At 45.2% G+C, this 17,347-nt stretch overlaps 1 protein-coding gene across 1 annotated transcript in view; it reads left to right on the forward strand.

The window, feature by feature from the left end:
• Positions 1-17,029, forward strand: part of LOC138514687 (tropomyosin alpha-1 chain-like) — a 164,725-nt gene extending 147,696 nt beyond the window's left edge. The window contains exon 5 of the mRNA XM_069630103.1: positions 16,883-17,029. Within this exon, the coding sequence (XP_069486204.1) occupies positions 16,883-17,020 (138 nt within the window). The 3' untranslated portion in view covers positions 17,021-17,029. The remainder of the gene's footprint in view (positions 1-16,882) is intronic.
• The last annotated feature ends 318 nt before the right edge of the window (positions 17,030-17,347 follow it).

Genomic DNA, 17,347 nt, shown 5'->3' on the forward strand with positions numbered 1-17,347 from the left:
ATCAGCTATGACATGTTTAACACCCCCCTTTATTGGGTTTCTTTGAACTCGGTGTGATGATGGACACTTTCGACAATTATGACAACTTCAAATATCTATTCTAGTAACAATATGCAATTTGCAAGTGCTGAGGCATCTTTCAGTTGTTGAACAGAACACAGTGCTTCTGTTCTTGGAAGCGAGCTACATACGGGGGAAGAGTCACATTCCAGACCTTGCTATCTATGAGGTGCTATTCGTGTCCTGGGAGCCGACACGCTCTACAGGGCTCAGTAAAGGGGGGCCGTAAGAAGAGCATAATTCAAGCCTTTAGCTGCTTTATTCTAACATATTCTACCATATAACAAGACTGGCTGGCAGCTGCGAAATGATTAAATGCCCTGCAGCTCTGCTTCAAGGCTACATTCGGGAGGGAGCCAGGCATTCCTTCCTGGCGCTGCCTACGTTGTGTTTCAACAAACTCTTGTTATCCTCGCGGCCCTGCGGCCTTGTCCTTTCACGTTCAGACAACAATGTTTTACAGTCAAGCAGTGTAAGCAGAAAATGTGCTGCGAAGCAATAAGAACAGAAAGCAATGAGCAATGGTTAGAAAACAAAATGTCGATCCTTGTTACATCAAAATGGTCGTTCATTAGCAAACTCGGAAACCTATATGTCTGTCATATCGTGCATGAGACGGTTGGCCCACGGCCACCAACATACGTTTGTCGTCAAATATGAGAGGTATCCATTTTTCTAGACTGACACTACTGTATGACAGAGCATCATCTATAAGAGGCTTACTCTAACACAGGCTAATCTTATTAAGGCCTGATTTACTGAAAGCTTGTCTACAGCAATTTCCTATGAGAGGCCTTGTATGTGATTGGTGCCTTGCGTACAACAGCGTTGTCAACCACCAGCCCTCTACAAAAGCCTTAGTCTATAAGAGGCACTTTTTTTTTTTTGCAATGTCTTTTTATTTAAATTTCAATGAACAATCCAAAGTATGACGTTGACAAGAAATCTACTGTAGTATCATCGGAATCTCATTTTTCATTTTCATTAATCTTGAAACCCACCACAAAATATTTAACAGCAACATTCAAATAAAAGTAAATAAGTGGATATAAACAATACAATTAATAAACGGATCGGTTCTATCAATTGGCTTGAGCAAGATTTTAGGGTTCTCAACACTACGCCATTCTTTTCCCTCCCTCCTCGGCTGCTCTCTCTCCCCAAAAGCTGTTCAACTCTGCAGCAGGTGCCACAGAATTTGTGGGCAGAAAAACATCTGTTTCCTGTCCTGCAAAGTCAAAGAATGGGGCGCAGGTGCGGGAAAACCAGGTCATATTTCCTGCTATGTGTGCAGACAGTTTCTCCATTGCAGCTATCTCCCAGATATTGATCCACCAGTACGACAAAATCGACCCCTCTTTTTTTTCTCCAAAATCGGGCTCGATTGAGTTTTGCTGCCAGTTACCGTTGGGTTATTAGATCTGCCCTCGGGTCTGAGGCTAGATATGCCCCATCTACCAGCACCTCCCCCAGGAGCATGACTTGGGGGAACAATGGGAGTCACGCACCAGTGATGTCCTTTATTCTTGACTTAATTTCTTGCCAGTAAGTTTGTATTACCGGGCATTGCCACCACATATGAAAAGAGTTCCCCAATTGGCCACATCCGTGCCAGCTGCGGTCAGGTAGTCTGGCGATATTGCGAGCAGGCGCTGCAGTGTCATGTACCACCTAAATCAGAGTTTGACCGCCCATTCTTTATATCCTGTGCACCTGTTAGTTCAGCCCCATTTACGTTGCAAAGAATCCAACAGGATTTCTGCCCCTAAATCTTCCTCCCACTGCTTCATATATGAGAGTTTATCCTCCAGCTGAGCTTTGCCTAATAAGCAGTAACATCGGGGAATCCTATGGGTGCTTTGCCCCTCAAGGAGCTGAAGTTCAATTGCCTTTTGAGGGCGTGCGCCCGCCTGCTTTATTTTATGATTGGAGACCCAATGTCTGATCTGAAAATATCAGAAACTATTGCACTCTGGGAGTGTGAATTTGGTTTTGCATTCTAGGAATGTAAGAGGGAGACCGTCTTTATATACATCTTTGAGTTTTACGGGCCCCAAAGATTCCCAACAGCTGAATCACTCTTTTGCCATGCCTGCTGTGAACTCTGAGTTCTGCAGTACCAGTGTTAATGGTCCTAGCCCTGATTTGATTCCCAACCATGCACAGGCCTTGTCCCAGATAGTAAGAGATGTCTGTGTGGATTGAAGCAGGCCGGCCCTAGGGTGTCTAGTTAAGAAAGGCAAGTGAGCTGGAGGGGTACCACTCATACCCTGCTCTATCCCCTTCCATTTTGGCTTGTTTTCATCTATTGCCCAGCCGACCATTGGTCCTATCTGGGCTGCTTGATAGCATCTGTGCAGGGAGGGGACTCCCAGGCCCCCTAACTCTTTTGTTCTGAGGAGCGTTTGCCGTGGGATTCTAGGATGCTTTCCTTTCCAAATGTACCGCTCTATTGCCCTTTGCAGGCCTGCCAGCTCTTTGTTAGAGATATTGATCTGTAAGGCCTGAAAAGTGTAGAAGAGTCTGGGCAAGATTGTATTTTGACTGCAGTCACCCTTCCAAGCCATGATATTTCTTGGATTTCCCAGCCTTTCAAGGTGGCTTTTGTTTCTTTCCATAATTGCGGGATATTGGCCCCATGAAGGGCTCCATATGTGTTAGTGATGTTTAGCCCCAGGTATGTGAACTCCTTTTCCACCCACTTGAACGGGAACGCCGAATGCAGTTCTAACTGGGTATTCTGCAGTATTCCTATTGACATGCCTATTGATTTTTGGTGGTTAATATGAAATCCAAAGACCCTGTGGAACTCCTCTAGGAGGTCCATTATGGGGGGGATCGACTGTTCGGAGTTTTGCAGGAAGCAGATGACATCATCCGAATAAAGTGCCACTTGATGTGTTCTCTTTGCACACTCGAGGCCCTGTATGAGGGGACTATTCCAAATTCTTTGTGCCAGCGGCTCTATGGCCAGTGCAAAGACCAAGTGTGACAATGGGCACCCTTGTCTTGTTCCCCTGCCCAGAGAGATCAGGAGTGAATTGTTGCCTTTAAGCCTGATCATAGTGGAAGGGATTTGAAAGTTCGCTAGGATTAGCCTGATGATATTCGGTCTGAAACCATATAATGGCTACATGGCTTGCAGAAAATCCCAGGCCATGCTGTCGAACGCACAGTTTGCATCTAGGGATATGAGGGATAATCCCCTCGGGGGTTTCGGGCCATAGCTATTAGGTCAACCACCCTCCTGATATTGTCATGGGCCCCTCTATCCTTGATGAACCCCGTTTGATCTGTGTCAATTATATGCGAGAGGACTTCTTGCAGTCTGCCCGCTATGATTTTTCTATACAGCTTTGCATCTGTATTGAAGAGAGTTATAGGGTGGTAAGAAGAAAAATCCACAGGATCCTTCCCTGGCTTCAATAACAAAGTGGTTGTGGATTCAGCCATCGAGCAAGTCACCTTTCCAGAGGTGGAGAATGAGTTAAAGAGTGCCAATCCAATCTGTCCCGGGAACTTCCCGCCCCAGGGAGGGATCCAATAGCTTGGGTGACTTCTTGGGCTGAGATGGGGATTTCTAGTGCTACTTTCATTGTCTGAGGGAGTTGGGCTTGTTTAACAAATTCTCGAATACGGAGGGGGTCCCCTTTATGTGAGGCAGAGGCGTTCTTAAAGAAATCTTCCATGACCTGTAGCTTCCCTATTTCTGTGGTGACCCCTCCGACCATTCCTGGCTCTCAGGGCCCCTATATCGTTACGGGTAGACTTCTTCTTGAGCTTTGCTGCCAATAGTTTATTCGCCTTATTGCCCCTAGAGTAATAAAATTGCTTTGTCATAAGTAATGATTGTGCGGCTTTCCCCATCAAGTGGGCTTCTAAGGCCTGTCTGGCTATTCTAAGGTCCCTTAGTGTGCATCTATTGCCTTTATTAATATGCGCTTTTTCTTTCTCGCATACCGTTTCTTCTAATTCATTACGGATCCGCCACCAATTCCCACTCCAAGATATTGTTTGACCTATTAAGACCCCCCTAAGAACTGCCTTCCCTGCTTCCCAAATAGTACTGCTGTGAATACCCTTTCATATTTTTCCTGGGAATATTGGGCTATTACTTCCTCTATCGCCGTTCTCACTACTGTGTCCCAAGGAGGTGTTCATTAAGTCTCCAGGGGGGTTTTGCCGTTGGGTCCCTTATTCAAGGTCAATTTCTAATTTCACCGGGGAGTGGTTGTGTAAGTGCCTTCGGCAAGGTCTCTATAGTAGTTACTAAATGGTATGAGAGTAGGGGAAACCAGAAACATATCTAACCTGGAGAAACCCCTGTGTACTGCTGAATAGAAAGTCTATCCCTTTTCCCCTTGGTGGGTGAAGTGCCACACTTCAATTAATGTTAGCTCCCTTAGTAACGTGGTCATGGCGTAAAAATTAGATTTATCATTATTAGTCAGAGCCAGGGTTTTTATTTATCGTTGGATACACTACGCAATTGAATTCCCCTCCCAATATTACAACACCCTCCTTAAAGCTCCCCTCAATCCCAGTAAACTCCTCCAGGAATTATGCCTGTTTTCCATTCGGTCCGTAGATCACTCCGAGAGTAATTTTCCAGTCTCGCAGGTCTCCCTTCACCAGTAGGTAACTCCCCTGCGTGTCCCTCAGAACTTCCTGTGTTCGTAGTGGTAAGCCCTTATGGACCATTATAGCCACCCCCCGTTTCTTGTGGCCACTCATTTCAAAGCATGCCTGTGTGTACCCCCGAAAGATCAAACGTTTTCCGTCCACTTTTAGTAAGTGGGTCACTTGTAGGAATGCAATGTCAATCTCCATGGAGGTGAGCCGCTGTATAATAGCTTTTGTTCGCTTTACTGGCGAGTTTCGACCCCTCACGTTCAGGGTCAGGCATTTTGTATTTGGGTTTTCCACCATGTGCTATGTCTTTTGTGCTAGGCATGCCCCAGTATGGCAGGGAGAGAGTGTGCCAACCAGCAGCGATATGTAGATAACTTCTTGCTTGGGAATCTTACATTGTAGGAAATGCTGTGCACCAGAACTGATAACCATGATGAAAAGTAAAACAGAAATGTATATCCCCAACCAAACCCGAACCATACTGCACTGGTCCATCCTCCTGTGCACTGACAGACCTGTCATCTGTCAATTGATATGACATTTGATTGGACGCCATTCTTTCATGACATCTCCTCACCCTGTGCCAAATAGTCTCTGCCCTGTGGAGTATGCGCTCTCCCATTTAACATGTGCAGGAGTAGCCTTCCTTATGGAAGGGCTGTGGTCCAGGCGCATAGGCTATGCCACACCTCCAGCTTGTCTTGGATCTCTTGTTTCTTGAGTGCCATCTTTTTTTTCCCACGTTGAGTACCGCCTCTGGGTACTTTCTCCGTCTCGGCCTTCTCAGTTTGTCTCTGTTGGTCCATTCCTGACTTTGCTGCTGCTCTCCTTCAGCTGAACCCTCTTGTGGCCCGTTCATCAGTTCTGCCGCCTCTTCTTCAGTTCCAATTGCGTATTTTTTGGTTTTTGAATTTGAATAGTAGCTTGCAAGGGAACCCGCATTGCTATTTGATCTTCTGTGCCTGCAGCCAGGCCCTCACAACATGCAGCTTCTGCCTGTTTGCCAGGGTCTGTGGTGCCAAGTCCTGAAATAACGCAATCTGCTTCCCTCAGAACTGAAACAGCTCTTTTTTCCGAGCAGCCACCATGATCTGTTCTTTTTGCTGGAAGAAATGGACACAAGACAGGACGTCCGGTAGGAGGTTGCAGCGCTGTTGCTGCGTGGTGTAAACGCTATGCGTTCTGTCCATTTCCATCGCTGTTGATTCAGGGAGTTCAAGTAGTGACTGGAACAGCTCCTTCACGTATTCGCCCAGCTCCTGGTCTGGGACCTAACATTATTTCTTCGAGAGCGGTTCTCGAGGTCCTCCTGTTTAGCCCACATAATTTCCAGTTGTTCATCTATGCCGAGAACTGTATTGGTGATTTCCGCCTAGTCGTGAGCCTGTTTGCACAGTGTGTCCTCGACTTCATTTACCCTTGTTTCCAGCCTGCTCATATGGGAGTTTAGGTCTGCAACTGTTCTAAGCATTGTTTCCTTAGTGTCCTTGATCTCTTTAGTGAGGTCTTGCTTCAGCAGGGAGAGCATCTCTACAAGGTCTTCTTTTGTGAAGGATGCTGGTGTAGGTATCACAGATGGGGGTGGGTGGACCTCGGCCTGTGTTTCCTTGGGGTTCTTCTCCTTCTCCCTTTCTTGGATTCCCAATAGTGTCTTGATGTCAACCGTCCCCATCTTGGGCTTTGCTCCTCCCTTTGACATTTTCTTAATTTTTAGATGCCTGCCGGTGCCTAGGTGCTTGTTCACTCACAGGTAGGACTGCTGGGCGAACTGGATTGATAAGGCCGGGCGCCAGCTTCAATTGTCTCTGTATTGCAGGATGCATGACTCTGAGAAGAAAAGGGGTCTGTGTGTCGTGGAATTACTGGATTTATGGATCTCCAGGCCATGGCCGCCTCTCCAAGAGGCCTGTTCTATGACAGAAACCTGTCTTTAACACTCTTGTCAGTGAGTGGACCACTTATCCCACGACATGCCTATTCTATGAGACAAAGCTTGGTCTATGAAAGGAATTCAACAATAAGGTATCTTGTTCATGGCGGCTTAATAGGCAAAATGCCTCATCAATGAAAGACCTGTTCTGCGAGATGCCACAACATCTAAGTCCTTTTTTACAAGAAGCCTTATTCCCTACAGCTTTGGCTATAGAAGACCTTGTTTGCAAGGGGACTCAATTCATGATGAATTAATGTGTAAAAGGTCATGGCCAGGTTCCTTGGCACTCATCAATAATGCAGCCTTTTCAGTCTTTTCGCTATAAGCCATACCGTTTCTCCAAAACCGGCAGAGACTACCACTGCACATACTGCTCCCAGTCATCAGGAGGTGTAATACATCTTAGGGGAGCAGTATAAGGCTTGATCTCAGCCCTAGAGATGTGCCAATATATGTCACATCTCTTCTCAGCACAAGGGCCAATCCAACAAGCAAACTTCACCGCTGCCCAGTGCTGCCGTTCCGTTTTGGTACCCCAGTGGGAGGGTGCCCATCTTCGTTCCAACATCAATGGAGGCGAATAACATCTATCAACTGGGTGCTTTCCATGGGGGCTCATGGCCAAGCCCTCACATTTGTACATAGGCCGCCAACAACCCCTCTGCAGACAAACCAGCAAAAAAAGAAAAGCATCTTCATGTGCTTTAACTAGAGGTGCTAGTGGTCCTGTCCAAGGGAGGTATAGAGCGAGTCCCTCATTCTCAAAAGAATCAGGGAATCTACTTGTTCTATTTCCTGGTCCGAAAAAGTAGGGTGGGTGGAGTCCCATCCTCAATATATTCCTCCACTCACAATCATTATGCAAAAATCAAGAAAAAGAAAAAAAACTGAAATTCTCCCAGCTTGCCAAGTGAGATTTTTCTATCATCCCTGGACATGTAGGACATGTTGTTCTACGTTCCCATTCAGCAACTTTGTCGCAGGTTTCTGGGTACGACATGGCAGGAACAACATTTACAGATCAAGGTTTTCCTCTTTTGGCGCAAAAGGTGTATACGAAATGCTTTTCCCCAGCCACATCACATCTCAAGAAGTCTGGGATCTACGTCTACCATTATTTGTATGACTGGCTGATCGCAGCACCATCCCTCACGCAGGCCACTGAAGTCTAACATCATTCTGCTTCTCCAACTAGAAGCCCTCTGATTCCGCTTCAACGAATGGTGTTTCTAAGAGCACACCTAGACACAATTTCAACTCCGACCCCATCTGCCAACAGAGTCGACACGTTTCTGAACAAGGTGCAAGAGTTTTCTCTCAAACTGGTTTCCACAATATGAGTGATTTGGGCATGATGTCTTCATGCATTCTGATCATCACAAAAAGCAGGCTCCACCTTAGCCCTCTGTAGGGGTTGCTACATGAGCATAGGTTTAGGGCTCCGGGCATTGTGAAAATAAGCCCTTTCTCCTAAGTCCCTTTGCAGTGCTCTATGTTGGTGCAAGGACATTGCACAGTGAAAAGAGACTGGCTGGAAGGTTTGCAACGTCAACAAGTGTTCGAAACCCCTGATGCCTCCATGTAGGGCTGGGGACCAGGCACTACCTATTTTCATGCCAAAGGTCTCTGGGAAATTAAGACAAAAGGCTCTGCATTTCAAAGCTGTAGAGCTGTGGATGGTATTCTGGGCCCTCAGGGTTTCTTCTTCCCCACCTACATGGGAAAACGGTATGTGTGTTCACAGAGCGTAGAGCTGCGATTTTCTACGTCTGAAAGCAAGGCAGCACCAGATCTCGGATCCTCTCCTCCAAGGTGCAGTCATTGTGGAAATGGGTTAAACAAGAGTGTGGGAGCTCCTATACTGAGAACAAACCTGCGTCAAATGCCCTGTTCTATGGAATTTCTTCCACTCAGGAGGGTATACAACCACATTTTAACTCACTGTACCCTTCACAAAGGAGAAATATCTATTTGAATATCAGTCTGGTCCCACCCACAGGGGCAGTCCAGCACCGGAATGCTGGGTAATTCTCCTATGAACAAGAGTACCATCAACAATCCCAGACATGTGTTGCGGCCTTGTTGGGCCTCCTCAGTGAGGTGAAGCTGAGCCTCTCTAAGGCACATGTGTTCATTCTCAGTAGAGAGGCTCCCAAAATTTTGTATATTTTGGAAAACTTGGGATTTCACCCTGAGTTAATAAGGGTAATCAAGACGTGGACCCCTTGCTCACTATGCATAGAGAGGCACAGCTTCACCTCACTGAGGCCCAACACGGCCAACACACGTGTCTAGGGTTGCTGTTGGTACTCTTGTTCAGAGGAGAATTGCCTAGCATTTTGGTGCTGGACTGCCCAAGTAAGGGACTGATATGCAAATGGTTATTTCTTCTCTGTGAAATGTACAGTGAGCTAAAATGTGGTTGTAGACCCTGCTGAGTGGGGAACCTCCCATACAGCCGATTATTTGAACGGTGTTCATTCTAGTAGAGGGGCTCCCTCAATGTTATATATTGTGAAAATGGGTTCTAGCCCAGCCAATGTTTTTGTCCCCTTTTCACTTTCCAGTCTACGGGAGAAAATGTGTCTTCTTCCTTAAACCGAACCCGGGAGGGCCACTTTGCGCTCTTCTCCGCTTTTCCCCCTAAACCAAAACCTTGCCCGTTTCGGACATCGGCATTAAAAGCCCCCAAAGGGTCAGCAGAAGGCACTAACATCCCAAGGGACCCAAAGCCGGCTACTCCACTAAAGTCAATGGGCCTCATTCCGAGGCTGGCGCTATCCATGGAGTAAATAGCACCATGGTAAGCAACCATGGAGCTATTTACTCCATGGAAATCCGGCATGGTGAATGGAGTAATTACCGGTCCATTCCAAGGTTGGAGGGACCGGTAATTCCCCATTCACCATACCGGTTCCCCATCCCCATTCCTGCCCCCATAGGGCTCAATGGGAATGGGGAAGGAGTAAATTACGGCACCGTAAATTACGGTGCCGTAATTTACTCCAAGGTCCCTTTGCGGGTTGGATTTTTAACGCCTGCTAAAAGCAGGCCTTAAATGCCAACCCGCAAAAGGGAACTCGGAATATGGTGGTAAGTGTTAACGGTCACCGTTGCCATTAACGGTGACCGTTAACCCTTACCGCCAGCCTCGGAATGAGGCCCAATGTCTGCAAATATAACAACCCTTAGAGCGGACCAAGAAGAAATAGTCCTAAGACTCGGAGCTCCGCCGAGACCAACTCGAGAAAAGAGACGGAAAAACCAAGAGGAGAGCGCTCTGCAACAAACTCCAGACAGTGGAACAAGTCTCAAATCTTCCCTGGCCAATGAAAAAACGTATGACACTCAGCCACTACCAATTTCACCGAAATCAGTGGACGACTTTCTAAGGGACAAGACCGCTATGAATATTTCTCAGCATCTAGACACACCGGACGTAAGCAATCAAATCGACTTAACTTCAGACAAAAGAAACTCGCCCCCAAACCGACTGGCAGGGGAAAGAGGGCAATTAACACCCAGGCACCATCTGCCCTTGAGCAAAGCACCGATAACAGTTAGAAGGACCCGGGGAGGATCAAAAGAATTGAGTCATTGGAAACAGTCATTAGGAAAAAAAGAAGTTTTCCCCGTGGAGGAAACAAAAATAACTCGAGGAGTGGGAAATAGCCCAAGGTCACGTGAACGACCAGGAGACCAGAGAAGGCTGACAGAATTCAACTCACTCAAAAGACAGAAAAAATACAGACAAGAGTCAAAAGCAACAATCTACAAAATGGAACAAAAATCCAGGAACACAGAGCACATAACTTTGAACAGAAACACGATACTCAGAATCTTCGGTAAAACAACTACGCTAAAAAATCTGAGGTCAGAAGACCTGGCACTGGTTGAACCGTATCACAAAAAATCAACAGCAAAAGCTTACTTGCATCTAAAAGCGTCATTCGTGATTAAAGACCTTGAGGACACCCGGAGAGAACTACATAAATCTGGAATCAGGATACTAAATTGGTCGGAGACCAACAGTGTCAAGGGAGAGAGAAACGACTAGAAACCACCACTCGAAACCCCAAGATCCCTCAGAACCGAAGAGACGGGACTACGAGGCCCTGTCTCGCACCCCGCGTTGGAGAAAACAGAAGCGAGCGTCTCCGCTAAATCGACATCAAACTTCAAACTACGAAAGAAAGAACTTTGAAAACCTAAGGGATCACGTACTGCACGAAACACCCAGGCAAAATTTGAGGAGAGAACGAGACTGTGAACCCACCACCCATGCGGAGGGAAGGGAAATCGAAACAAGAGAGGGAAAAGAAAAGATGAAGGAGCAAAAGTGGCAGATAACCTCCCCTACTTTTCCCCGCGACCCGAATGCGTCAGGGAAATTGACGACTCAGAAATCCATCCAACAAAGAACCAGCGCGCCTCTTGGATCCCAGGATAGCCAAAGTATAAGGAACCAGCTGTGGTCCTGGCTTCCGAAAGCCCTTCTCAAACCACCACAAAAATAGCAACCAGCAGGGCCTAAACAGCTGCCCCGAGACAACATGGACAAAGCAAACGAAACCACCCTAAAACTGGGTTCATGGAATACGTGTGGGTTCAAACACTTAACACAAAAAGGAGGAATCAACTTAGGGCAGTTCGACATCTTGGCCCTACAAGAAACCTGGCTTACAGAGGTTCCGTCTCTGGACGGTTTTGAAATTGTTCTCTCCCCGGCAGTGAAAAGTCGCTTGGGCAGGCCATCGTCTGGAATTCTATTAGCGGTTCGTGCAGGGAGAGGAATCAGCATTACGAATGTTCTGGAATCATCCAAACACCATTTGGTAGCGTCCTTGGAATGGGCCAACCCCCGTGCGTCAAGAAAACAAGAAAAAGAAGACCCCCAGAAGGCCAAGCTAGCAGTGATTGTTGTATACTGGAATTCCCTAGTAATCTCGGACATAAAGTTCCGCAAACTGATCGAAAAATCTATAGACACCATATTTGTGGAGGAAAACACAGTTCACATAATAATCTGCGGAGACTTAAACGCCAACTGTCAGACCCGAAGGGAATGGACGAAAGAGTCTATAAGGAAGAGCACAAAGGAAGAAAGAGGAGCCCAATGGAACAATCTTATGGCTTCAAGATGGTTCACCAACATGGCTAAGGACTTTCCTGCCACAAATAGACCTCCGACGTGGGAAAGAATGAAAAAGTCTGCGACAATAGACTACATCTTCACATCTGCAGAAAGTGATGTCCTCCTTCGAGGTGATTAAAACAGAAGCAAGCGACCATAACTTACTACAAGCAACGTGGAACTCCAGCTGTAAAAACAAAATTCGGATGAGGCATATGGTCGAAAGTAACAATCAAGGAACTCGCCTAAGGCTAACAGAAGAAAGAATCGACCAACTAACTTCGAAATACACTATCTGCAACTCAACAATAGATTACCAACCCCTGCTAAGCCCTTTTAAAATCATCTTGAACATGAAACGGGGGACGGACTTGGCCAAATCGCACCAATTTGATAAACAGGTGGTGGCTGGAAGGGCTATAATACGAAAGTTAAAAGGGTGGACGAAAAGCAACAACTCGAAAGCACTGCAAGAAGAACTGAAAGCAGAAACGAAAAAATACAAAGCCTGGATAATAAACCATTGAATAAATCTGTATCAAAAGGACTCTGAAACAATGCTGAAAAAAGGGGCGGGAAAAGATGCCAGAGATTTTTGGAAACTGCTGAACCAAGTGTGCACGACAAACTCAAATACCCCTTGTAACGCAGTAAGCGAAGTAAACTGGATAACGCACTTCACTGACCTGTTTCAAGCACCATCAAAGGCGAACCCTACAAACCATGAGGAAACCGAAACAGAGTGGATAGATGTGTCCGATAAAGAAGATATCCACGACTCGTTGAGAAAACTAAAAGCTTCCAGAGCACCCGGTCCAGACGGGATCACAAACACCGATCTGAAAACATACTCCGAAAACTGGGTGCCTTTCATAAGCCAGGTGCTCAGTAAATGTTCAAACACCAGATCCATCCCGAGGTCCTGGACCTCAGCTATAGTGGTTCCCATCTACAAAAAAGGCGCAAAGTCGGATCCACATAACTACAGGCCAATTGCCTTGTTGGACACAATTGGAAAAATATACGGCTCCCTGCTCGTAAAAAGATTTCAAAAATGGGCAAAGAGCGCCCCCTGCGCTGATCCATTCCAAGCAGGATTAAAAAAAAACCTAACGGCCACAGTAAACATCATGCTACTTAGCATAACCAAAAGTAAGACTCTGCAAGGATCCTCGAGAACTTTTCTCGCTTTCATAGACCTATCGCAAGCATTCGATATGGTGGACAGAGAAATGCTATGGGAAAAGTTAAAAACATGGGACTGTCCTGAACATCCTTGCTCCAATAATAGCTCTCCACAAAGGAACAACCATGAGGGTCAAACTAGACCAACAGGGCCTACTCTCGGAAGAGATCTCTACCCACCGAGGAGTGAAACAGGGGTGCCCGTTGGCCCCCGAACTATTTATAGCTTTCCTGGGCGACATAAAAGAAGCAAGTAAGAAGACTCGATCGTTTCCTCCGAAAATTGGCAACACACCAGTCTCGCGATTGCTATACGCTGATGACATCACCCTGCTGGACAGAACAGAAATTGGTCTCCAGAGACAAATGAATGATCTAGCAGAGTTTATCAACCAGGCCAACTTAATCATAAACAAAGCAAAAACAAAAGTGCTCATACTGGGAAAAAAAACCAAAAGATCGAAAGAATTTAACTGGAACCTTGAAAAAGTCAATGTGGAAACAGTAAAAAACTTCAGATATCTGGGTGTAATAATAGACAGCACTCCCACAGAATCAGCGATGCAAAAAGAACTCTGTAAGAAAGTGCGATCCCTGACCTCCCAAGCCAGATTGTTGGATAAGAAATTTGGTCGCTTCTCCCTGATCCCGACAATAACATTCTACAAAGCCAAAGTTGTCCCGGCCCTGACATACGGAGCAGCCGCGATGCCATCGGTCCCAAACACAATATGGAAAAAACTCGAGGGTCACTTTTGGAAATCAGTACTAAACCTGCCAAAATCAACCCAGATGGAGGCAATAAGACGAGAACTTGGCCTCGTCTCACTAAGCACGATAGTGGAATTGGCAAGCGTATCCTTGTTCAGAAAAACAATCCTTCCCGACGCGCCACCTCTTTATAAACTAATAGACTTGGAGATTAAGACAGGCGCTTGCAGTATGATTCTGAGTTGGGCTGAACAAATAAAATCAAAGCTGACCCAAATTGCGTGTACAAATGAAGACCTTATCACGAATCCAAACAGGATAAAAAAAAAACTGGAAGAGGCCGACTGGATCAATACCGAGGAGAAAGCCAAAAGAAACAAGACCTTGACCACCTTCCCTCAAGAACCAAAGAAGCTAAATGAGACAACCCAGTTATTCAGAAGATTTCCAAATAAATCAATGCAGCATTTTCTTCTAAGAGCTCGCTTAAACCTGCTACACACAAACGAGATTCTGTTTGCAAGAGGTTATTCGACCTCAAAAAGCTGCCGTCTATGTAAAGCTGACTCAGAAACAGTAAGGCATTTGTTACTGGTGTGTCCAGCGATGCACCAGTTTCGTCTACTATACCTTCACCCGCTCCTCAAACTATACACTGAAAGCGAAGAGGAAACATGGTGGAACCGCCTAATCAGCGGACAAAAAACAAACTGGTCGATTGCAGCAGCAAAAATTCTACAGAATGCCCTACTGCAGTGCACACAGAGTACGCCACCGAACGCAACCATCTAAGCAGAGGAAACTGAGATCTTTTGTTAAATCCAGATTCTGGATAAATACAAATAAAAAAAAAAATAAAAAAAAATGGGTTCTAGCCCAACCAATGTTTTTGTCCCCTTTTCACTTTCCAGTCATTCACAACTCTTTGGCCGATTCCCTCATTTGGGAACTTTGCTTCTGCCACTAATGCAACCTCCTCCAGAGCCGGGTGGAAGTCCTATTCCAAATGTGGGGAAACCAGAGAAGTACCTACTAGCCACAAAAGAGACAGCCAAACTGGGAGAGGCCTTCGCATCCATGAAACGGGAAGTTCCTATACCCTTCCCCACCATTTGCACTCATACCAAGAGTCCTCCACACTGCCAACCAGCAGCCGTGCAGACTGATATTTGTGGTGCTAGCATCGCTGAGGCACTTGCCAAGGCACTTTTTCTTCAGCACTCCTGCTACGCCTGTTGAATGTTCCCTCCACTCCCTTTATTATGTGGAGTGAACCAAGCCTTTTTCGGACCTCAACGCAGCTGTTCATTGCATGTACAATTGTTGCTACATGAAAGAGCCTTTCTGAAGCTTTCATTTCCAGATGGCTTCTGCTTGTATCTCACATTAAGTTGCTAACAGGTACTCCCAGGTCGGCCCCGGGTACACTCTCTACAAGGGCAGTCTCATCTGTTGCTGCTCTTTTAGCATGAGTGCTGCTGTCAGACATCTGCAGAGCAGCTACATGGAAGTCTACTCACACCTTCAAGTTCTACTGCATTACACAAATTCTGCGGAGGAGTCCAGGTTTGGACAAGTGGTCCTTCATAACTTGTTCAGCTAAGTGAGCCTTCATCTTACTCCAGGCTTGCATGTGGGTGCATATTAATGCATTTTGTACTGCTTTACAATCCATTCTAGCATCATGTGTGAATCCATTAAAGATCCAGTGCTGGAGAAGGAATAAAGAAACTTACCTTTAACTCAGGTTTCTCAAGCATTGGTATCTTTTATAGATTCACATGCCACCCTCCAGCCCGCCCCACATTTAGCTCATCTTTGCACTTTTACATACATTAGAATCTGAAGATGGCCTCAAGGGGTCGAGTTAAGGGATGCCCTGCCTACTGGCTGAAGGTTCAATGTCCCAAAAGAAACTAAGAGAACGGTAACGTCAATGCAATTTATTTGCTTTTCTATCAAACTGATTAATGTTACAGAGGATTCCCAGCATGGCGGAGAGTAGTCTAACAGCATGTGAATCTTTGAAATATACCAATGATGGAGAACCAGAATTACAGGTAAGTAATTTATTCCTTACTCATCCGCTGTGCCAGGAATGTAGTTGAATTGGCAGAGCTCACAGCCTACTCAACCATTTTGAACCATTGCTGCCCATGCCCAGCGACACTAGCTTATCCTAGTTAAGCGCTAAGTAGACCACCTTATTTGTTAAGACTTACTTTTGCAGCACCAAATACTATGGGCCTTATGTCAACGCTATTACTCTTTGGTGAAGATCCCCATATTAAAGCTTGGCAAGACAATCTCTGGATTATCGAACAATGGAAAAAATATGGTCACGGGCGAACTCCTCCTCAATAAGCATACAGCATAGGGAGTCACACTACAGAATGTTTTTTATTTGGTAGTGAACTCATGAGTCCCAAAATAACATTCTCACTGCATGGGCACCTTTGAATAGTCTTAGCTAGATTTCCATTTTTGGAACAAGTGAAGCATCACAATAGAGATTTCACATGCTGGGCCTGACTACAGGTAGTTGGATTGCTGGATGATAGAAGACATGTTAGGACCATGGACTACAGTTTAAGGATCTAAGCATGTGCAGTTGTGAATCTTTTGGGGATGTGGATTCTTCCTAATGTGTGGGTCATCTACTTTGTCATGCTCTTCACACATTGATCCCTGAGTAAGACTTTATATAAACCAGACCTTGGCATAAGGAATTGTTGATAGGGTCGGAGGGGTTAGTAAACTATACATGTGATCCCTACTGTTGATAATTCTGCTATGTCTGAATTCATTGCATGTCTACCAAACTAATAAAAAGATATTGAACAAAAAACGGTCTGCTGTTTGAACAGAGCTTTCAGCAGGATACACAAGTCATGCTGTAACGAGCAGCTGACCTCCTTCTGAATTTATAATTCCAATATGCTGGCAGAGAGCATGCGCTCTCCCCACAGACGTGAAAAGGACACAAAATAATAAAGGGGTCATATTCCAAATACAATAGTCACAGAATATACCAGTCCTTGTTCTGATTCGGTGTGTGCCGAGCATGCATTTGTGCAACGCACTTTGGGTTTATTCGGATCTGGGCACGAGTTTTTTAAAGTTAGACCCATGTTTGTATCAAAAGGAAATGTATTACCACATGTTATAATTATGATCATATTTAAAACGTGCATGTTATACTAATACAACTTAACTTTTTTACTCAGGTTCCATTTGAGGTCTCATTGCTCTCCATAAACAGTTTGTTGGAACTGTTCAACACAGCTCATGGTGGTATCATCATTGGAGGAAGCCTATTTGAATGGATCATAACTATTTTCACAAAAGATTTTGTTTCACCGTAAAGGTTTTGACATGTTTACTGTATAGTTTTCTTATACTTTAATGAATGCTTAATTATTTTAATTCTAAGTAAAATGTAATAAATATGATTTTAAAAAAAAGATACATTTTCATTCACTTTACATTATGTGGGGGAAAGTTGCTGTATACAAATAATACATGCCGAATGAAAAGAGGGGAAAACGTTCTTTTGCAATTTATTTTATGTATTTATTGGTATCTTTCATATAGCGTGAACCAGCTCAGGAGCAACAGAGCGCTTTACTTAGTGTGGAAGCCAGCGTTAGACATGGCGCTTTTGAACGCAGGATGGAAAATCATGGATTTAG

This window comes from Ambystoma mexicanum, chromosome 12, assembly GCF_040938575.1.
Source record: "Ambystoma mexicanum isolate Mex_15411 chromosome 12, UKY_AmexF1_1, whole genome shotgun sequence".
Classification (NCBI taxonomy): Eukaryota; Metazoa; Chordata; class Amphibia; order Caudata; family Ambystomatidae; genus Ambystoma; species Ambystoma mexicanum.